This window comes from Orcinus orca, chromosome 7 (assembly GCF_937001465.1).
Source record: "Orcinus orca chromosome 7, mOrcOrc1.1, whole genome shotgun sequence".
Taxonomy (NCBI): domain Eukaryota; kingdom Metazoa; phylum Chordata; class Mammalia; order Artiodactyla; family Delphinidae; genus Orcinus; species Orcinus orca.
This window is the reverse complement of record NC_064565.1, coordinates 117,971,338-117,987,555: the sequence shown is the minus strand read 5'-3', so window position 1 is coordinate 117,987,555 and position 16,218 is coordinate 117,971,338. Positions and strand designations below refer to the sequence as shown.

At 59.5% G+C, this 16,218-nt stretch overlaps 2 protein-coding genes across 10 annotated transcripts in view; one reads left to right on the top strand and one right to left on the bottom strand.

Annotated features, from left to right (window-relative positions):
- Nucleotides 1-2,237, top strand: part of ILKAP (ILK associated serine/threonine phosphatase) — a 29,382-nt gene extending 27,145 nt beyond the window's left edge. For 6 of the 9 annotated variants that reach the window (XM_033424204.2, XM_004262545.3, XM_033424235.2 and 3 more), the window contains 2 exons: nucleotides 1,623-1,704; nucleotides 1,963-2,237. In XM_033424204.2, the coding sequence (XP_033280095.1) occupies nucleotides 1,623-1,704; nucleotides 1,963-2,103 (223 nt within the window). In that variant the 3' untranslated portion in view covers nucleotides 2,104-2,237. Of the gene's footprint in view, nucleotides 1-471; nucleotides 571-1,622; nucleotides 1,706-1,962 lie in introns of those variants that run through there. The other 3 variants (XR_007478476.1, XR_007478477.1, XR_007478478.1) reach the window with 3 other exon arrangements.
- A 1,112-nt stretch (nucleotides 2,238-3,349) lies between these two features.
- On the bottom strand, nucleotides 3,350-14,082 carry ERFE (erythroferrone). Its single transcript, XM_049712411.1, has 9 exons — nucleotides 13,830-14,082; nucleotides 13,252-13,272; nucleotides 11,264-11,386; nucleotides 9,362-9,464; nucleotides 7,900-8,162; nucleotides 7,719-7,827; nucleotides 7,535-7,625; nucleotides 6,697-6,775; nucleotides 3,350-5,424 (listed from the first exon to the last, which is right to left on the bottom strand). Exons 1-9 carry the CDS (start codon nucleotides 13,998-14,000, stop codon nucleotides 5,326-5,328), a joined length of 1,059 nt encoding a protein of 352 aa, XP_049568368.1. The 5' UTR covers nucleotides 14,001-14,082; the 3' UTR covers nucleotides 3,350-5,325.
- Between the last annotated feature and the right edge of the window lie 2,136 nt (nucleotides 14,083-16,218).

Sequence of the window (16,218 nt, the reverse complement as noted above, 5' to 3'; positions counted from 1 at the left end):
ACATTGTTTTCCATTGAGAGAATTTTGTAAAGACTGAAATAAATGGAAATCCGAAGGTGCAATGTCTGGTGAATATGGTGGATGAATCAAACTTCCCAGCCAAGCTGTAACAGTTTGTGCCTGGTCATCAAAGAAACATGCAGTTTTGCGTTATCCTGCTGGAAGATTATGCGTTTTCTCTTGACTAATTCTGGACACTTTTCGTCGAGTGCTGCTTTCAGTTGGTGGAATTGGGAGCAGTACTTGTTGGAATTAATCGTTTGGTTTTCCAGAAGGAGCTCATAATAGAGGACTCCCTTCCAATCCCACCATATACACAACATCACCTTCTTTGGATGAAGACCGGCCTTTGGTGTGGTTGGTGGTGGTTCATTTAGCTTGCCCCACGATCTCTTCCGTTCCACATTATTGTCACTTTTCATTGCCCATCATGATTTGTTTTAAAAACAGAACATTTTCATTACATTTCAGTAGAGAATCACATGCGGAAATGTGGTCAAGAAAGTTTTTTTCGCTTAACTTACGTGGAACCGAAACATCAAAGCGATGAACATAACCAAGCTGGTGCAGGTGACTTTCAGTGCTTGATTTGGATATTTCGAGTGTGTCGGCTGTCTCCAGCGTGGTATAACGTTGATTCTTCTCAACTAATGTCTCGATTTGATCACTGTCTACTTCAACTGGTCTACCTGACCATGGAGCGGCGTCCAGTGAGAAATCTCCAGCACAAAACTTCACAGACCACTCTTGACACATTCGATCAGTCACAGCACCTTCTCCATACACTGCACAAATCTTTTTTTGCATTTCAGTTGCGTTTTTACCTTTCTTGAAATAATCATAATATGCCGAAAATGTTGCTTTTTTCCTCCCATCTTCAATGTTAAAACGGCTACACAAAAATTCACCAATTTTGATAAGTCTTTTTTTTTTTTTTTTTTTTGCGGTACGCGGGCCTCTCACTGTTGTGGCCTCTCCCGTTGCGGAGCACAGGCTCCGGACGCGCAGGCTTAGCGGCCATGGCTCACGGGCCTAGCCGCTCTGCGGCATGTGGGATCTTCCCGGACCGGGGCACGAACCCGTGTCCCTGCATCGGCAGGCGGACTCTCAACCACTGCGCCACCAGGGAAGCCCAATAAGTCTTTTTTTTAAATGTACGCTGATATGACGGCTGTCACATACAATCTAACAAAATTGTTTCGAATGAAGTTAAAGACAACTGAGTGCTACTAGAGCCATCTTACAGAAAAAAACGGAACGAACCTTTTGGCCCACGCATTATGTTTGGGAAATGGCTCGAGGCGTGTGGTGATAGAAATTTAGCATGTATTTATCATAACACCTGATGGATTTTATTCGGTGATTTTCCTAGAGTTTGTCTAAGAAGTGGGTTTAGGTTAATCCATAATTTTTGGTGAACAGAGAGTAGTCCCAGTTTTGATGTATAACATTTCACCTACAAATAGTTTTAAGTAGTTTTAACCTTTGTCTCATAGAAGTTAAATTGGTTTTAAAAAATGTTTAGCCTTTGAGTAGTTGGACAAATATTTTTACCTCCACTGCCAGGCCATTTAATAAAGTTTGCTGCTAAAACCCATTTATATTTTTTCTCTGTGTTGTAGGTTTATTTTGCTGGCCTGTGATGGCCTCTTCAAGGTCTTTAACCCAGAAGAAGCCGTGAACTTCATCTTGTCCTGCCTTGAGGTAAGAAGTCTCACAAGGGAGAGGGTGCCAGTCGTCCCAGCTGCACTTGGGCTTTAGAGGAGGAGTCCCGAAGCCCCCTTCCTCCCCCATGTTCCCTGTAGTTGGGAGTGGGAACTCCAGCCCGGGGACTCACCGGTCAGTTTGTCCTGCCCGCCCTGATGGGGACTGGGGAGCAGTTCTTCCTTGTGGCAGTGGTGTCTCAGGAGAGTGATGGGGTGCAGGGTCCCCACTCACCAGTGCCCCTTTCCTGCCCGGTAGGATGAGAAGATCCAGAGCCGAGAAGGGAAGCCCGCCGTGGACGCCCGCTACGAAGCCGCCTGCAACAGGCTGGCCAACAAGGCGGTGCAGCGGGGCTCGGCGGACAACGTCACCGTGATGGTGGTGCGGATAGGGCACTGAGGTGCTGCGGGCCGGGGCGCGGCATGGTGTTGACTTCCAATGTTCATTTTGTGTGTTGTGCACATTATGTGTTTCGTGTACTCCTGTGGGATTCCCATGGTTGTAAATAAAGGTTTTTTTTTTTTTTTTCTAGACTTTGGAGTTATCTTATTACATTTTGAGCAGCTCTTGACCTTTCAGAGGTTGTGTTTGCTTTCGAACATGCTTTGGGTCTCTCCTCGTTAAAACCCTTATAGGCATCTTGGGTTGGCCAGTGGTAACGGCCCATCCTTAGTAAGCTGCTCGTTGTGCAGTGCTCTGTGGTTTACGCGCACCTTTCCTGTGCTGTTTCACCCTCCTGATAACTGCCTGGGGAAGTGGCATTTTACAATGAGGAAATCGAGGTAATGACTGCATTGGACAGGCCACGACTAGAGCCCAGGGCTGCTGGAGCACTCTGGCTGCTTTCAGCTTTCTATACAAAAATAAGGTTACAAAACGTTACGCGGCATGATCCCAGGCTCAGCCAGGGGAACAAGGTGAGGTGGTCACTCTGTGGAGCAGCGTGCCCCCAACGGGCCCTCCAGAAACACCACGGGATTCTGCTTATTTCCAGTTCTGTGATGACAGATGCAGTCTGGCTGAGGGACTCTAAGAAGGGCTGGGTTTACTGGGTCTCCCGTCTGGGTCCCCTGGGTGCAAAGTGCGTACTTTTCCAGGTTTGAGCAGCCAAGCTGCTGTTCCCTGTGGCCGGGTCCAGCCTCCCGTCTTAGTCTTAGGAACGTGCATTCAGTTGGTTCTGTGCTGGGCTGGGGCTGATGGTCACGATCACACTTCCGTCAGAGATGTTACAAATGCATGATGAGCCTACTCAGAAAAACAAACTTTAAAATTCTTTTCAAGCCCTTATTTATATGTAAAGCAGGCCATTGGTATTGCTGTAATTACTTAGTAAAGCAGCTTTTAGGTCTGTGTAAATGCTGCCTCAGGATGATGTAAGATTCTGAAAATTTGCTTTTGAAGCTGTTTTGTCATGTTTGCTGGCCCTGCCCAGCCTGCGCACATGGCCTTATCACCTCGTCAGTTCTGTCAGTGGGACCGGCCTCCCTACAAGTACCTCGGGAGCGTTTCCAGCACACCCTTCCCCAGAGTGTTAAGAGCCAGGTTTCACTCCTGCTGAGGACTGGGACGACGCGGTGTGGCGTCGCGGAAGGAAAGAACCTCAGCGTCTCAGAATTGGGAAGTGGGACAATTTATTCAATAAACATTTTCTTACAGCAAACAAGGCACCAGTCTTTGACCATGTATCCCTAATCCCCAGACCGCTAGTGTCCTAGAGCTGGGAGAGGCTTGGCGCTGGTCTTCCCTGGACGGGCTGTCCCTGCCACCTTCTCCATGGGTCTGAGGGCCCCCATGGGCTGGAAACATCCTTCCGCCTCCCCTCCCAGAGCTCACTCCTCCGTCCTTGGTGAGCCTGGCCTAAATGACTAAGACTCTATATTTTAAGGTCAGCCCTTTGTTTCTGTAATTTTGTATAATCACATAAAATAATTCTCAAAAGTCAGTTTATATATATATATGTGTGTGTATATATATATATATATTCCACCTGACAATATTATACAATAAATACTTCAATAAATTGCTGTGTGACACACTCATATTGAGAAAATGAAAGAGATCTGTGGGTTTTTCAAGGGTAAAAGATAGCTTCTCTAAAATATCTGGATACAAAGTGAAATCCAGAAAAGGGCGTGGCCACACCATCCCTTATCAGAGAGCGTGGGCAGGCAGGACCCGGCCAGCTGGTACTTCCTGGTAGGGCGGGTACGAGTCCTACTGAGAACTGTGCCAGGACTGCCAAAGGGCACAGAGTGGTGGTTTGTGTGCATTGCGCCTGGGGTCCCCTGGCTGGGAGGGAAAGGTCTGAGCCTGACTGTGGCGCTGGAAGCTTAGGGCTCCGGGGCATCAGCTAGGCCTGGCCACAGTCACCTGCTCATCCCAAGGCCAGCTAGAAGGTTACGGTGAGAGGTGACTGCAGCCATTGCCCACTTCTCTCCCAGGCCTGAGAAGGGGGCAATGGCTTACCAGACCAGCTTGGCCCCCAGGACATCTTATGGTACCCCGTTCCTGTAGCCTGTTTTGTGTGTAGGTACAGGGGTTGGGTAACTTCCTCAGCAGGCAGCGGGGGCCCTGCACCTTGAAAGAAATTGCAGCAACTCCCAGACCCCCATCACCACTGCTACCCGCATCCCATCACTGCTGCAGCAGCACAGAAGGACTTGGGACCTGGTCTTCTCAGGACACCCATCTGAGCTTGGGGCCATAGTCCCACCCCCGTGGGGAAGATTCTTTCAAGAGCCCCAGAGCTGGATAGACCCAGCGAGGCTAGGCTGCGGTTGGGCACCGAGAGCCTGTCAGCTTGTGAGAAGCGTCCGCTTCATCCGTGCAGATGGGCAGGCAGGGCCTGGCCGTCCCTGACCTGCAGGGTTGTTCTAGCTCTTTCATCTGGTGGGTGGATCCCAGCAGTGAGCCAGGGCCGCAAGGGGGTGGGCAAGGGGCCCTCATCCACGAGAGGGTCTGTGACGGAGGAGGAGGGTGCAGCTCCTATGTGGAAAGGCTGGGTGAGCGTGCAAGTGACCTTGCACGTGTCACAAGTGAAAACAGCTCCAGACTGTCACTGTCCCCGTCAGCCCCCATCCAGTGTCTCTCTGGTGCCTGAGGCTGCTATGCCCCAGGGCCACAAGGAGAGGCTTGGGCCCCGTGGCCCCTGCAGGCTAAAGGCAGGGCTGGGAGAGGGGCAGGTGGGGACCAGGCAGGCTGGGAGGCCTCTGCCCTCCGTCCTGGCACTCCCAGCAGGCAGCCCGTGAGAACCCTAAGAAAGATGGAAAAGGTGGGGCTGGGCCACAGCAACGAAGCTGAGGCTGCCGGGGCCACTGGGGCCAGGAGGGGCCCAGGTCTGCAGCTGGGGAGGGACAAAGCACGTGCTCCTGGGCACACTGAAACGTCTCCCGTTTAACTTAAGCTGGCATCCTGAAATCATTCCCAGTCTGGGACTGCCAGTTTGCGTGTCACCTCCCCAGGCTGCCTGTAGTGGCATCTCTGGGTTGAACTGCGGTGGCCAGTGTGGGCAGTTCGGCGGGCTCCCTCCTGCGTGTGGCCCCCGCCACTCCGCCACGGCCCCGAGATTGTTCGCACTCCTGCTCCGTTTGCCCGGCGAGAGGGAGAGCCTGGGGTGGCCGTTCATACACCAAGGAGGACAGCACTGAAGTGGGAGCCACCGCGCACTGTGAGGGAGGAGCTGCTGGCATTGTCCAGGAAGACGGAGGTGTACTGCCCCGCCTGCGGGGAAGGTCAGCGTCAGCCTGGATGCCGGCCGGCCTGCAGGTGCGCCCACCACACACCATGCCCGCCCCGCCCCGCCCCAGCCCGCCCAAGGACAGGAGTGAGGGCCGGCAGGCAGGCCTTGCCCTCAAACCCAGCACCCCTGACGCCTGGTCTAGTGCCTCCTCCCCAGCTCCATCAGCCCTGGCACCAATGGGCTCCCTGTAGTGCATGTGCAGGGGAGCAAGCCTCTGCTCAGGGCCAGAGCGGGGCTCGAGCGTCAAACAGTTCCCTCTGCTGCACTCGAAGCCTGAAAGCGTGCTGAACTCACGTGTGACGGTGCCCCTTCCCCCCACAGGCCCGGCCACTGACCCATCTGGTAGAGCCACGGTCGGACTGGTACTCTGCCTGGCTACTCCGAATGTGGTCCAGGCATCAGCAGGGTCACATCCCCAGATGTGAGCTGGGAACTCCCAGAGATGCAGAATCTGGGCATTTGCATCTTAAGACCCCAGGCACGCTGTGTGCCATCTGAGCTCACGCAGCAGTGCCAGGGACCAGACCTCTAAACGCCTTCCAGCAACCACAGCCGCCTGCAGCCACAGCCTGGCCTCCGATCCTGGCTTTGCTGTGCGAGCTTGGGCAAATTACTTAACACTTCTGTGCCCTCGTTCCCTTATTTGTAAACAGGGGAATAATATTTTCTACCTCAAAGTGCTGTGAGTAATGGGTAATTTATGTTAAGTGCTCAGAACGGGCCTGGCCTAGTTAGTGCTATTTACATGTGAGCTTTATTCCGCACATCTGTACCTAAATTTTTCTTTCTTAGGAAATCTCATCTTTTCATCAGTTTCTCAAGCCCTTGCCCAAATCCCCACAGTTCTAGAAAGAGACTGTCAGTTGGGGTTTTGTGTAGGAAATAACTGCATCTGCTTCCCGAAGTCCCAATGGGCCAGGGGGTCGTGATGTCATCCTGGGCAAAGAGCTGACCTCTGTCACTGCCCCCCGCCCCCTTGCCCACTGAGTCCCTTCCGAAGGGCTCGTTACGGCCAGAAGCACCAGTCCTCAATATTGGGGGGGCCAGGTCTGGGGAAAGGAGCCCCGGTCTCGGCCTGGCTCTGCCTGGGCTAGCGGGAGTGCTCTGTGCCGCCCTGACCCTTGCCCGGACCTGGAGGCTGAGGGCACTGCACCCAGAGCTCTGAGCACCCATCAGCACCCCTCCCTGCCCAGTCACCCCCACGGCTGTGTCCGGGTGGTGGCCCCCCCCATAGCTGAGCCTGCCCCACACACCTGCAGATACAGAACGCCGTTGACCGAGATGGTGAAGAACTCGCTGCTGCTCTCCAGCCCCATGACAGCCTCCAGGGAGCTGCGGCCAAAACAGAAAGAGGGTGGGCCTGAGACCCCTGCCCCAGAACCACCAACTTCACCCACAATGTGCTCACAATCACCGCAGCGCCCGACACCAGCAAAGTGCCATGAGAACGGCTGTCTTAGCCGGGGCTTCCGGTGGAGGTGGCATCTGAACTGGGTCCCCAAGAGGAGTAAGGACAGGCTCCACAGGGCTGAAGGTGTGCCGTGAGGGCCGGGCAGCAAATCCTGGCTCTGATGGGAAGCGAGACACTGGCCGGTGCAGCTGGAGGTGCGGGGCTGGCAGCAGTGAGGCTGGGTTCAGGCCAATGGGTGCAGGGCTTTCCAAACCAGAGTGAGAAGATTTGAACTTCACCCATGCATGCCTTCTGCAACTGCTGTGGAGCACCTGCTCTCTGCCTGGGCTGTTCTGGGTGCTGGGGACACCGAAGGAGCAGCCCTGCCCTCCCGGACCAGCAAGAGACGGGAAGCTGGACAAGTTCACGGAGAAGGGCTGGGAGAGAGCCTGGGGAGGGTCCGCACAGACTGGTCAGGACAGGCCTGGGGACGCGACGCTGGCGTCTCGGGTCGCCGGAGGGGAGTCAGTCCCCTGTGGGGGGCGGGCAGAGCAGGGGCTGGGGCGGGCCGGGCCCCCACGTCCCGGGTCGGGGTTCGGGGAGCGCGCGCCGGGGCGGGAGGAACGCCTGACGGTGGCCGGGGGAAGCCCCGAGGGAGGAGGCGGGCGCCCGGGCTGCGCGCCCTGCCCGCGCCCACTCACGCGTGGTGCTGGCACCGGGACTGGATGCAGATGAGTAGGCGCAGGCGGTCCCGGGGGCGCGGCGGCGCCCGTCTCGTCTGCTCCGCCAGCGCTGCGGGGGAGGCACGGGGGCGGTCACCGGGCGGCAGGAACCAAGCGCGGCGGGGCGCCCCCCCCCAGGCCCCGCCCCAGCCCCGGGCCTCACCCACGTGCAGCGTGGCGGCGAGCGCGTAGAAGCCGGCGACGGGCGCCGTGTACTGGCCGCTGGTCAGGTTCAGGCCCGGGCCGCGGCGGAAGGCGCCCTCGGCGTTGGGCTGCGGGCGCACGGACGGTCACCCCGGGCCCAGCGCGCCCGCCCCGCCCCGGCCGCCCCGGCCCGGACTCACCACGTAGTAGACGCCGAGCTCGCGCAGCGCGCGCCGCTCCACCGACGCGTCCCGGCGCAGGCGGCAGTGGAAGGCGGCCTCGATGCGCGGCGCCCGCGGACCCGGGGCCAGGGGCGCAGCCAGCAGCGCCAGCATGCCCGCGCCCCCCGCCGCCGCCGCCTCCTCCTCCTCGTCCTCCTCGTCCTCCGCGGGGACGGCCGGCACCGCGGCGGGGCCGCGCGGGCGGGGCTCAGGCTCCAAGCACTCGCGTGTGCGCACCGCGCCTGGCACAGAGCGAGCGGTGGCCGCGCCGGGACCACCTCGCTCGCCCTTCCGTGTCCCGCCCGGACCCCTTCCCCAACCCCGGGCGCTGCTGAGAGCGCGGGGGGCCATTACCGGTTACCCCGGAACCGCGCGCCAGGCGCACGCAGTCGGGCCTGGCGGGCCTTCGGAAACTGCCTCCTGATCCTGCGGCTGCACCTGTTTCCTTTCACGCTTTGGCTACTGGGAAGCTCAGGGCTGATTCACCCAGGACCCTCGTTCTCCTGCTTCACCTGCCTATCCTACCGCTTCTTCCCCCTTCCCGCTGCTGTTTCTTCTCTGTTTACATTTTTGTTGTATCAGGGAATGCAATAGTTTAAGCCAGACTGGTCATTTTTGAAAAGAAGCTGGGTATAAATAAATAATTTTGCAGCTATATTGCACATAATATGGAGGTTCTTCAGCCGCTGAAGCTGGTCTATTTAAATGAACAGTACATTAAATTGAAGGGGGAAAAAGACTCAGTAGCTCTTCACAATGACATTATCTAGTCAATAGCGTGAGCTGCGACTCAGCAGCTGGCCACAGTGCAGGGACACCGCCCTCAGTGCCGGAGCCCCGCTCAGCGCTGCTCTCTCCGCCTGCGGCCTCCAGCGGCTGCCCCATCCTCCTCCCTGTGCTGCCCCCAGACACCATCCTCCTTGCCCCGTGAGGGCGGCCTCCTGGTGCCCTCCCATGCGGCTCTGAGGCCAGCAGCAGAGATCTGTCAGGAGAAGAGGCGGGGGCACAGGTGATCAGGGGGTAGAAGGGGGCCTGTGTTACTGGGCTGAGCCTCCGATCTCCCTGGTGTCACTGCGGGGATCAGAGGAGCACTTTACAAGCTTACGGGGCCCTGAGCCCCCTCTGACAGTCCCCACGGGCTTAGATCTCTCGGCCTTTGCTAGGCTCACTGGACTCGCAAGTGGGGCGTGGATGCTGGTCCCCAGGCCCCTGCTGAACACCGAGTGGCCAAGTCCACCTTCCTCTGGAAGCCACCTCCTCACCACGCTCCTCCCACCTCCCCCACAAGCTCCCGACCCACGGCCTTGACCCAGGCCAGCACCGGAGCAGAAGCCTCCTTGGGATACGGGTCAACAGACAAAGGTCTAGCCCACCTCAGCTCCTCCAGGATGCCCTCCCCGGCCCCGCTCACACCGGGGGTGGGGTGGGGGCCCCGCCCTACCTTTCAGCAGCAGCTGGAACTCTTTCAGCAGGACCTCAGGTGGGGTGATGGGGCCCGGGGGGCCCTGGGGGCCGGGGGGCCCTGGGGGACCTGGCAGGCCGAGCTGAAAGAGAAGCTTGACGGTGAAGACATCTGAACAGGCAGGCTGGGGACCGCGGGCACCCCCTCTGCAAGCTCTTGCCACCGAGCCTGGCAAGGGGGTGGGGTCCTGCTTTGACCCCTGGGGTAGAGGTCAGCCTCTAGGGCCTCCGATTCCCCTGAGGAGGCAGTGAAAGCTGCAGGCACAGGGCCTCAGGGCGGTGGGGCCCCTGGGGGCAGGGCTGGGGGGAGGAACGTGCACGAGCGAGCGGGGAAGCAGAGGGCTGCAGCCCAGCCCCGGGGCTGGATTTCCTGATGGAGGGAAAAGGGGAGGGAGGGACACGCCAGGCTGCTTTCGACTCAAGGTCGTCTCAGCAGCAGTTGGCAAGCTCTCCCTGTGCCTGGCCCAGCACCGGGGCCTGGGGTCCTCAAGGAGCCCTCACTGGGCTGGGCTGGTACCCACCCAGGAGCAAGGAAGTCCCCTGCAAGGAGGAGCCTGGGGGAGCCCCCAGCTCAGCGTCGGGGGTGACGGGTCAGGCCATGGTGACAGCCCAGCAGCCCGGCTGCCTCAGGCTCAGAACCCGGCACTCAGTCACTGGGTCAGATCTGGGGCAGGGTGAGGCCCGAACTCAGCATGGGCAGCACAGCCGTGACCAGAGCGCTCACCCCAGGGGACACAGCCCTCCTTGGGTCTCAAGGCAAGAGTCAGCCATCAGGACCAGGTGCCAGGTCCCTGCCAGGCTGAATGAGAGTGGGGGCCGGCAGCTGCCAGGGCCCCCACGTCCCCCAGCCACTAGGAACCAGACCGTGTCACCCCAGCCCGCCTGTAGGCCCCTCCAGCTTGGTCCCTGACTGCCCTACCAGGCCAGCCCAGGCCTCCCGTGCCAGGATGCAGAGGGGAGAGAAAGCGGGGAGCCAGTGAGGCTGCCTGGCATTCCAGGGGTGCAGGGTAAACGGTTGGAACAGGCCCCAAACTCAGGGTCACTAGGCCCCAGCTTGACAGTTCTGTGCCCTCTGGCCCGAGGGTGAGGGTCTCTGCTTGTTGGAACTGCTCAGGGTGTCCAGGGGGAGCCAGTGAGGGGTGTGGGGTGGTGGTGGTGGACTGGGGGTTTGGGGAAAGGCCCGTGGGTGGGGGCTCACACACACACACACACACCTCCACACCCACACACCCAAGACACACACACCCAGGACACACACACACACACACACACACACACACACACACACACACACACCCAGTGAGGGGTGTGGGGTGGTGGTGGTGGACTGGGGGTTTGGGGAAAGGCCCGTGGGTGGGGTCTCACACACACACACACACACCCCCCCAAGACACACACACCCAGGACACACACACACCCAGGACACACACACACATGAGGACACACACACCCCAGGACACACACACACACACACACACACCCAGTGAGGGGTGTGGGGTGGTGGTGGTGGACTGGGGGTTTGGGGAAAGGCCCGTGGGTGGGGGCTCACACACACACACCCAAGACACACACACCCAGGACACACACAAACACACAGGACACAAACACACACACCCGAGGACACACCCCAGGACACACACACACACACACCCGAGGACACACACACCCCAGGACACACACACACACCCCAGGACACACACACACACCCAGGACACACACACCCAGGACACACACACACACACACACACCCAGGACACACCCAGGACACACACACACCCAGGACACACACACACACACACACCCAGGACACACACACACACACACCCAGGACACACACACACACACACACACACGCAACACCGGCTGGGGCTCCAGGGCTCACCTTCAACTTCTTGGCTTTGCCTCTGCTCCCCCTCTTGCTGTTGGCGCCCTTGTCACTCTGCCTGACGAAGAGCATCCAGGCATCTCGCGCATCGATGCCGCGCACTTGCTCCACGGGCGGCTCCTGGAACATGGCGGCCATCAGCCGGTCTGCCTCCCTTGGACGCTCTGCAGGAGGTCACTGTGCAGGACTGGCCTCCGGCACCCTCGGGCCCCTGTCACTGCGTCCTCCAAGACAGCACAGCCCCGGCCCCCAGCCCCGCGGAGGACGACCCCTGGGGAACAGGCCACTCCACAGCCTGGACTTGCGGGAGAAGAGGCCCCTGGGCATGGGTGCGTGGGAATCAGAGCACGTGGGAATCGGGCTCTGCTGGGCCACCAGGCCTGTCCCAGCTTTTGTCCCGGGAGCTGCAGTGAATGCACCTTCCTGGGAGTCGGAGAATCAGACCACCGGCTCCACGGGCGCTCAGGCAGGGGCCCCCGACTACCAGCAGGCCCCCCGACCAAGCCCGACGGTCCGAAGTTCCAGGGAGGCCAATTTCAGCCCTCAGGGATGATAAGCCTACAGTCCAGTGCGGTTAGGGGGACCGGGGTAGGGGGCGTCCAGCACTGAGATATGACTCCAGGCGCCTGCACGGCACGTGACACCACTCATCTGCCTCAGGACTTCTGAGACGCGTGACCTAAGCAAGGACAGTGATGGTTCCAGAAATGTCCATTCCCCTTCACAGTGCGTTCTGACTAGTCCTGACACGGAGGAGAGTTCCAGGAGGTACCTTGCAGGGAGAGGCCCTTGGCCCTCTGGGCAGTGGGCCTCACACAGTCTGAGCTCCAGGCAGGGCTGCCAGCTGGGACGGAAATTGGTTCCAGAGGGCTTAGATGAGGTCATGGGTGCCGACTCCGGTGACTGACGGAAGGACCCTGGGGTCTTGGAGCCACCAGGCCCTTTCGTCAGAGGCAGACTCAGTGGTCTGGCAGCCCCTCTGCAAGGATCTGGGGCTTCGCATCAGGAGCCAGTGTGCTGTGATGGGGACGGGCTTCTGTGATGGAGGAGCCTGGGAAGCCTCGGCAAGGCCTCAGGGTGCCTGGGGCTTCCCCACATCTCCCTGGGTGTTGGGCCCCGCGAGGCGCCCCCCGACTGCTTCCTCTCCACGGACACCAGGACCTGTGGCCTCACTTCACAGCCTCACACTGCCTCAGTGGAAACACGTGGCAGGAGGATTCTACGTGGGCTGCATGGTGTGCCACGCTGGCCCTCCAGCTGGACCAGTAGCCTGTGGAAGGACTCGGACCCCAGTTTGGTTTGGGGAACTGAAACAGGTGGGACCACGTTGGTCTGGGGGTCTGGGAGATGGGCCTGCGGCAGTATGGGTGGGTATCTGGCAACTGCCCTGGCCGACTGAAGTCTCCAGCCTCCAGGGGCTCTCAGAAAGGAGCCTCTGTGGACCCAAGGAAGGTCCCAGGCCAGAACCCCACCTGGAAGCACGTGAAGCCCCCTCTGCTTCCTGGCCACCACAGCCCAACATCTGGCAACCCTGCCCCCCAGGGGTTGTGGTTGGCTGGCTGGGTAGGGTTTGCCTTCAGTCCATGGGAAGTGGCCGGAGGTGATGGGAACGAGGGCTTCGGGGAGGCCCCTCCCAGGGGGCAGGCAGGGCTGGCCGCCGCCTCCACCTGTCTTTAATGGGGGTGTCCTTTAGCAGGGGCATCATGGTTCCCAGAGTGATGCTGAGAGCAGAGGTGCAGGCTTGAGGCCCCAGCAAGGCTCTGCCCTTTGCACTGCCCACAGGCATCTTCAGAAAAAAGAAACTCAAAGCTCCTTCCCCGACGGCCCTCACCTCCCTGTCTGAAAGACCCCACCCACACCGAGGGCCTCTCTGAACGCCCCAATTCCCCAGCCTCCTCCAACCTGAGCACCCTCTTTGGTAGCAAGGGAAGGAAGAAGCAGGCTGAGCTAAGCATCACCGGCCTCGGCCAGAAATCACACGTCACTGGGGGCCCGGCACCCCACCCCTTTCTCCCCTGCACCCTCCCCAACCGGCAGCAAGGCAGTTTTTGTTTTCCAGAGAGACTTGCACCAAACAGATTGGGGGCAGGGGTGGGGTGCGGTGGTGGTCAGTAACTTGCTCACACTTTTACAAATACGTTCTTCCCAATTTCAGGAGAATGAAGTTATTTACACTTTACTCACTTCCCAACGCAGAAGTCACCAAAGAAAAGGCATTTCCCCCGGTCTGGTAGAACTTTGCTTCAATGCCAAAGAACTACCCCAAAAGCCAAGGTCACGGCTGGCCTTAAGGCGCCCGTGGGGAGGTGCAGTGAGGAGGCGTCCAGACTTCCTGGGCCTCCCCCGCAAGCTAAGCGTTTTTCTGCCCACTTTACAAAGGAGGACACCCAAGCCAGCCCAGGTCCCCGCTCGCGGCGCCGCGCTCCCCACCGCCCCGGAAGCAAGCGCCCTCCGCCTCCGGGGCGCCCTGGAGCTCAGGAGGTGCGGGCTCCGGGTGGGGAAGCTGAGGCCCGGAGGTCTCTGGGGCGCTGGGGCCCGGGCGAGTAGTCGGGCGGCGTCTTACCTGCGGGCTGGCGGCCGACCCCGCGGGCAGCTCGTTCCCGGGCGGCGGCTCTTCGCGGGCGCGGCTCCCCGAGGGCGCGCCGGGCTCCGGGGAGCCGAGGCCCGCGGCGGCGGCCAGCAGGCCCGCGTACGCGAGCATCAGGGCTCCGGCAGGGCAGCAGGCGGGGGCCATGAGGGCGGCGGGTCCCTCTCTCCTCCGAGCGCTACGTCTGGGACTCGCCCTCTGGCTCCGCGCCTTATAACGCGCTTGAATCCCCCGCGTCGCCCGGAGAGCGCGCACCACCGCCGGCGCCCCCTCCCGGCTCCCGCGCGCGCTGCAGCCGTGGGGGCGGGGGGCCGGTGCGGGGAGGGAAGAGGACGCTGCGGGGCGGGGCACGCGTTAGGAAAGGGGGCGCGGGGTCGAGGAAGGCAGTACAGGGGAGGCAGGGGGCTCGGGGAGCGCTGGCTGGCGGTGGTCTGAGCGCCCCTTCCTGTCGAGCTCGTTTCCGCCCCAGCTCGGGACTCCCGGTCCCTCCTGCGCTCTGTCCCGCGCTTCTGCTTGGCGGGGAGCCCGGACGCCCCTTCTACCGACCCGGGGCATCCCTCTCTCCTCCCTATCCCGCGCGTCTTCTGCGGGGACCTCGAGACGCCTCCTCCCCATTCTCCCGGCCGCGCCCTGCATGTTAGATTGAGCACATCGGAGGGCAAAGACCGTCAGGGTCCCTCCTTGGAGCCCCTTTCCCAGGCGGCGGCCCCTTCCTTCCGACGCAGCCTTCTCCCCAAGGCTGGGGCGCCCTGAGGTCAGAGATGGGCTCTTCCTCCCCAGCAGGGCGCACCTGCAGGGGCCTCCGGGGGCGGGGGTGGGGCACGGAGCAAATCTACGGCCGGGGACAGGCGCCCTGCACTGAAGCGGGCGCCCTGAGGCCTGGACTGGGAGGATTGAGCCCAATCTCGACCTGGGGGCCGGGGGGGGCCGATCCGACCCGGGACCACATTACCCTCAGCCCACCAGGATCAGCGCAGGGTACGCCGCGGGCACAGGTGGACCAGGCCCTGCAGGCCTGGGGTCCAGGCTTCTCCCGGAAAAGAGCAGCCCCTTCACTCTTCCCTGGGCTGTTTGTTCTATCACCTGCGCGTCGCCTCTCCACCCCTACCGTCCACTCCGCCCACACCCCGCCCCGACTGCCTGCTGAGGCTGGCACTCCAGGCTCTCCGGTGTCTCTTCCCGAGGGGCCTGAACCTGGTGGGTAAATAGTGCATTTTATTCAGGGGGTTCAAGGGAAGGGCACAGCTGAGGATTGCACCTTACAAGGGTTTGCCACCCTCACAAGGGATGATTTCCACCTCTTCTGAGAAGAGGGGGGACCTCCCCCTGTCCTGTTTCAGAGCGTGGCTCCGGCCAATTTCAGCAAGTGCAGCCAGGGCCTGGGGGAGTGGCTGGGGGTCATCCTCAGTCAGGGCCTCACCGCCTCGCCTGCGGTTTTCCCCACCCCTGCACTGTTTCCAGGGGACAGGAAACACTTAATACTTTAGAAAAAGCCTGGTATTAGATGTTAATTTTTCCCTGTGATTCTGCCTCTTTTCCTGTAAGATGGGGGGATGGTGGTAGTTTTGGGGGGGTTTAAAGAGAAAAACACCCTTCCCACCCTGAGAATGTGTCCCCGCCTGGGTGTGTCCTACAGACTTACTCTATGAGACTTACTGAAAGGCAAATTAGAACTGCAAAGGAGTTCTGTCTTTATCTTTATTCAATTTGGGGGGGAAATTATCAGTGGAATGAAAAAACTGAAATTCCTATAGAAATTGCAGCTCTCCAAGAAGATATTTGAGAAATACTGGCTTTTATAATACATACTCAATAAACTATAGGAACTTATTCCATCAACAACCATTTGCTACAAATAAGGCCATTTGCTCCAAAATTTGTAGATGGTGTTGCCAGAAGGTTCTCAAAGAATTCAGGACTTCTTGGGTGGCTTCTCATTTCTGGTCCCACAAGGAACATCTGTTAGGAAGCCAGGCATTGGAACTTTGTAATGACATGTGTGTGTGCTGGGCGTGTGCTTCAGCGTTAGGTATTAAAATTTTGTTCACTTTCATTTTGCGGGGGAGACTTCATCTGGGACCATGGGATGCCAAGTGTGGGGTGTTTTCATCGTTGAAACCCACAGTCCGCTGGCAGAGAGGGGCTTCTGTCCTCGGGAGATGCAGCTCTGTGAACAGTACCTTCATGTTTCTGAAAAAGCTTGTCCACATCCAGCACCTCATTCACTTCTCACTGGTCAGCCCAGCGAGATGAGGGTTCACTAGGGACTCACAGCCTGGGCTCGGGCTGGGGCCGGGCTGGGCCCTCTGGCCCCCTGGGCATGGTCACATCTTCACAGCCACATGTTTTGCCCATCAGGGTCCTG